General features: G+C 38.2%; 2 protein-coding genes across 3 annotated transcripts in view; both read left to right on the top strand.

Moving 5' to 3' along the window:
• The window catches only part of LOC106869220 (carbonyl reductase [NADPH] 1), a 47646-nt gene that overhangs the window by 15109 nt on the left and 26874 nt on the right, over positions 1-5663 (top strand). The window lies entirely within an intron of this gene.
• Positions 1-5663, top strand: part of LOC106869223 (carbonyl reductase [NADPH] 3) — a 16415-nt gene that overhangs the window by 6145 nt on the left and 4607 nt on the right. For both annotated transcript variants that reach the window (XM_052970062.1, XM_052970063.1), the window contains exons 2-3: positions 820-948; positions 3497-3647. In XM_052970062.1, coding sequence (XP_052826022.1) covers positions 820-948; positions 3497-3647 — 280 coding nt within the window. The remainder of the gene's footprint in view (positions 1-819; positions 949-3496; positions 3648-5663) is intronic.

Raw genomic sequence — 5663 nt, 5'->3', positions numbered from 1 at the left:
ATATATATATATATATATATATATATATATACACAAAATAAAACCAGAAAGGTTGTTTATAGGATATTTAGTTACACCATCTTATGTACGTTTCATTATTAATTACGTAAAGCAAATAACATAATCAAAACTTAATGTGAAATCCTCAGAGATGGATAAAAGATGATAGAATTCACCATCATGGAGGTGATTAGCGAATGTGAGTGGGAGGAATTAATGTACACAAAAATAGGAGGAGGCATACAAGAGAAACATTATTATCAAAATGTCTATGAATATAGATGCCAGGTGATTTTCTAACACCTTAATTGTTTCTTCTTACCTGTCACTTTTCTTTCATGCTCACTAAACTTAGACTCACATATACACAATAAGATACAAGCGCGCGCACACACACACATATACACATGTATTGAAGGAATACATGGTGAAGGCACGTGGCCTAGTTGTATAAGTATTGCTTTCATGATCACAAGATCGTCGTTTCAATTTCTGGACCGAGCGTTCAGTTTTATTCTTGGGTGAAACACTTCATTTCACGTTGCTCCAGTTCATCAAGCTGTAAATGAGTTCCAGTTATGTAGGCCAAGCCTAGTACTCTCAATTTGGTCTGTAATCACTTTGACATCTGACGTACTGTGCGCCTGAACAAGCAATATCGATTTGATGGAGGGAGTGCGCTAATGTCCAGCACAAGTATTTGATCACTATAAACATATCATCTGTTGTTTGCAATAGGAATGTCCAACAATACAGAAATCATTTTATTTATCTGACAGGCTACAAAACAGTCAAATATATTTGTGTTTTATGCTCTAGGGTGGTTAACGTTTCCAGTGACTCCGGTGAAATGGCACTTCAGAGATGTTCAAAAGACCTGAGAGAAAAATTCACTTCTAATGCCTTGACTATGCCTCAGCTGGTAAATTTGATGGCTCAGTTCGTAACGTAAGTATAATTTCATCTTGGATATATCTTTTGAATACATGTAAGTTAATATCATAATACAAAGTTACGTTTCTGAGTTTAAATTCCACCAAGGTCGACTTGGCCTTTCATCCTTTTGGCATTGATAAAATAAGTACCACTTAAGCACTGTAATCAATGCAATCGACTTACCTGCTCTCCTAAAATTGCTGGCCTTGTGCCAAAATTTTAAAGCAATTTTATAATACAAGGTTCAAGTTTACATTATTTTAATGCCCATCCCATGCTGTTCCTGTACCAATAGTGATAAAAAGAGATAGCTTCTATGTGTAGATGTGTGATTTATATTTTTTTAAATACTACTCATTCATTGGTGAGGGTTCATGACTCAGTGGTTAGAGGTAGTGAGTTTTATTCCCAGATCAGGCTGTGTGTTGTGTTCTTAAGCTTGACATTTTATTTTACATTGCTTCAGTTCACTCAGTTGTAGAAATGAGTTTCAACGTTACTGGTACCAAGTTGTATCTCTTGGATAACATCGTTGGCATGGAGAGGGGAGGCCGGTATGCATGGGCGACTGCTGGTCTTCCACAAAAACCTTGCCCGAACTTGTTCCTCAGAGGGTAACTTTCTATGTGCAATATTATACCTACTATTTTCATTATATGTATATAAAAAAAAAGAACTTTACAGAACTGGGTTAACTAATTGCTTTATTGTTTGGTTTACTGAGGTCAATGAAACAATTGTTTTGTTGACACAACAAAACAATTGTTTCATTGGCCTCAGTAAAACCAGTCTTGTGTCATGCCAATTCCATGTTAGCAACTACGGTTTATTTGCATGTACAGTGGAAACCTTCTGTAACAGTCTATGCTGAAACTAACTCTTACGTATCCTGCAAGAATCAATTGTCTTACATCTCAATAGTTATTTCTCTAACATCTTGAATGGCATTGCTGCTGTACATACAAACATCCTAGATCCCATCAGAAGAGTTCCACCCATCTGAATGGCTTAAAATACTCCCCAGTTACACTGTCTCCTCACTTGCCTTTTGTACCACTACTTTAATAGCCCCTGCTTCTTGGAGTTTGCAAGCTTCATGCTCCCTTTACTCATCCATTCTGCCCAACTTGTCTTTTCTGATCTCATCATTCTTTTGTTTTTAAATCTCCAAAGACTGCACTAATCACTATGCCCAGTTCATCCTTCAAGGAATGTTGGCCTTCTCGAATACCTTCTTTGCTTATATTTGTTGGTTTATAGGTTTAAGAGGAACTTATAGGCATTAATCCCCCTAATATAGGAGAATCCGTGAATCCCAAAGGCACTACCCCTCCAGACTCAGCAGATAGAAAATACTGCTAGCTGCTGCTACTTCTCCTCCATGTCATGTATCACTGATGTTCATCATTCTCTTTTACTACTATTCTTACAACTATCCCTCACTCCAGTACTTGCAAATGTGGAGCTGCTATCAGTGTCTCTTTCCCATTCCCTTCTGTCATTATTATCACTCTTCATTATTTCTCCTGGCACTGACTCCCTGCTCTTCTACAGTTTTGCTCTAATCCTGTTTCCTTCTCCAAACTCTTGCTCTCTATCTCCTTCTCACTCTAGATTATTTTCCACAAATGCCATCTTTTATATCTAATTTATTTGTCATGCGGCCCTAGTTGAACATAGACAACACAGAACAGTGAAGATCCCAATACAAGCTAACCACACTTCAACTGGTTCCACAATAAAAAACATTTACTAAAAGGGTTAACGAATGATTGGGGTCTAAGATAGGTTCGAGTGGGCCCCTTTTTCTTATCTCATTAATGACATGATAATATCTCTAGTGCTGGTACCACAATAAAATGCAGCCAGTTCATTCTGTAAAATAGTAGATATTAAGAACAATATGCAATCAAAACAATTCTACCAAAATGAAACAAACAAGTGAGGCATGCCACTCATGACCACATCTAGGAGGGCTATACCTCTAAAAAAGAATTAACTCGAACAGTGACAACCTGTTCCACTCATGCCAGCATGAAAAGCACATGTAAAAATGATTGTGTTGGTGATATTATTGGCTTTGCATTGGACGTCGTGAAATAAATGTTTCAATGACAATGCTGTTGTGGGAGAAGGGGAAGGAGCAGAAGGGGGGAGGGGGAAACAGATTGTGAATAAAGCATTTTATAAATTTGACCTATTACAATGTTCGGCACAACCTATTTGCTGAACATTATATAATAGACATTATAATACAATAAATATTGTAATACACTACTGCTAATGGGAAAGCATCTGTGGTTGGTCGCTTTTCAAGAAATAACAGCTAAATGTGTTTCATATCAAAACTTGTTGACTTAAAAAGGGGATACATTGGAAAGTACTATCCCATGGAAAAAAAACCCTCAACGATCATAGCTTAAATTCCTTTGGTTATAGATAGGTTAGTTCGATCAAGATGAGTTGGGGCTAAACAATTATATCACCAGAGCATCTTATTATACACTTAATTTGTTGACTTATTTATTTATATATGTATATATTTTTAATTTTACTTCAGTGATATGAAAAATGGCGATTATAAAGCAAAGGGTTGGCCTTCATTTTTTCATACTATATACGGTGTTTCTAAGATTGGAGTAACTACCATGTCCATAATTCAGCAGAAAGTTCTTGACAGTGAAGGCAAAGAAGACATTGTTGTCAATGCAGTAATTATCAATTATTTTATTTCATTTATTTATTATCAATTTTAAAATATTAGCATTTTAAAATATTAGACACAACTAACCAAAAAGATAGCTTCACTAACCACTAATACACTAACTAAAAAAGTGAGCTTTGCAAATGCTAAATCACTAAACGGGTAAAAAGATTAGCGGAAACTAACACTAACTGATAACCACTAACTTTTATCATATGAATTTAGCTTTGGATTGATTTTTTGGCTCTAAAACCCTTAAAAACAGGCCTAAAGAGCTGAAATTTTCATGTTGTAGCTTAGACAAAGCGTTTTCCAAAAGGTATAGCATGCCAAGATTAGATGATGATCAATGTGTATGCAAATAATTAAATGAACAAATGAAATTGAACATTAGTTTTCCAGTCAACATATACTTTATTTACTGTACAAAAAAGTATTAAATGAATCAAAGTATAGGTGCCATGCCAAGATCAGATTATGATCTATGTGTACTAATCTAGCTGGGCCTTCTCCATCGCCTTGATGTCATGCTGGTTGCCCTTCATAAACATCAGCCTCACAAAGTTACCATTTGACAGGGTGACTTTCTTGGCCCTCAAAATATCTTTGCCTATAGAGAATAGGTGCTAAACTGCAGCACTGGATGGGATGGTAGTGTTGTATTTGGTGAGCAGGTCGATGAAGACCTGCTTACCCAAAAAGGCAACTTCAGTCAAGACCTCCTTCGAGGCAGCCTCCAGCCAGGTTTTCACCAAGTTCTGCACCTTGGACTTCAGTGACTTGTGGCTCCTGCTCTCATGGAACTGAGTGATATTGCTGAAGAAATCATCTTCCTCATCCTCATTGCTGGTGGCGCTGCTGCCGTCCTCATTGGTTTTCATTAGGATTGTCGCTACAATGGTCTCCATGGTATTTGTTGCTCTGCTAACCTGGCTGTTATTATACTGCTCCAGCCAGAACAGGCGAAACTTGGGGTAAAGGCAATAGCCAGCTGGCACTCAGGTCTTCTGGGAGGAACCCAAACCTTTTTCTGATGCCTGTCAGTATCATTCTCTACAAGAGTACTGCAGTACAGGAGATGTCTGAATCTGATTTCCTTCAACTTCATGCCAGTAGCCGCTACAGTTACCAGAAAGCTCCCTAGATAGGCCTGGTCTCGTATGTGATTTATTTATATACAGCTAAAAGAAAACGGATAATAATGGTAAGTCGTTCAGTTATTTCCCTTGAATATTTTTATTTACTTTTTTTACCCCCTAAACTTGAAGATTACCTTATTTACTTTGTTTAGAAAAAACCCTCATACATGTTTTGCGCAAGACGCGCACTCGCGCTAGGTAATCGTAGGACCGACTAGTCACAACTAGCTAGCGAGGATGCGTGAGTGCGCGCACCGGGACCACTTTTCTTGAATAGTATCCGGTGAGTGTGGCAGCACTTCCCAGCCATGTGTTTGAATGGCTTCCTTGGTCATATTGGCAATATGAGGGCGGGAGTTGTTGTGCTGCAGAAGAACTCCATGCTGCCGATTAGGTCTTTTTTCTTGAATAACCGTGTCGAGTCGTTCCATCTGTTGAACATAGAGTTCCATGTTAACCGTTTGGTTCCGTTCAAGCAATTCGTAATGGATAATCCCTTCCCAGTCCCACCATACGCACATCGTTTTACACGGATGAAGATCTTGTTCCATGCGCGGTGTTGCCGGTAACGATTCGGTAAAGAAATCGTTGCTTGTGTCCATGAGTTGAGCAGTGACGACCAAGCAAACCAGCGGAGATTGTGGCTCGTTGATTTTTGTTGTCACTTAAAGCATGCAGAACCCATGCCTCACACTTCTGAACCTTTCCCATTGAGTGAAGATGCTTATCTATAGCAGTGTGGGAGCATTCCATTTTCTCTGCCAGTTCCCTTGTCGTTTGACGAGAATTTTCGTGCAAAAATCCGTTTAATCGCTCTTCATTGAACCCAACTGGACGGCTAGAACGAGTTGTGTCTTTGAGGTCAAAATTTCCATTTTTGAACT

This window comes from Octopus bimaculoides, chromosome 8 (genome assembly GCF_001194135.2).
Source record: "Octopus bimaculoides isolate UCB-OBI-ISO-001 chromosome 8, ASM119413v2, whole genome shotgun sequence".
NCBI lineage: Eukaryota > Metazoa > Mollusca > Cephalopoda > Octopoda > Octopodidae > Octopus > Octopus bimaculoides.
Note: the sequence above shows the minus strand (reverse complement) of the source record. Positions and strands in the feature narration are given on the sequence as shown.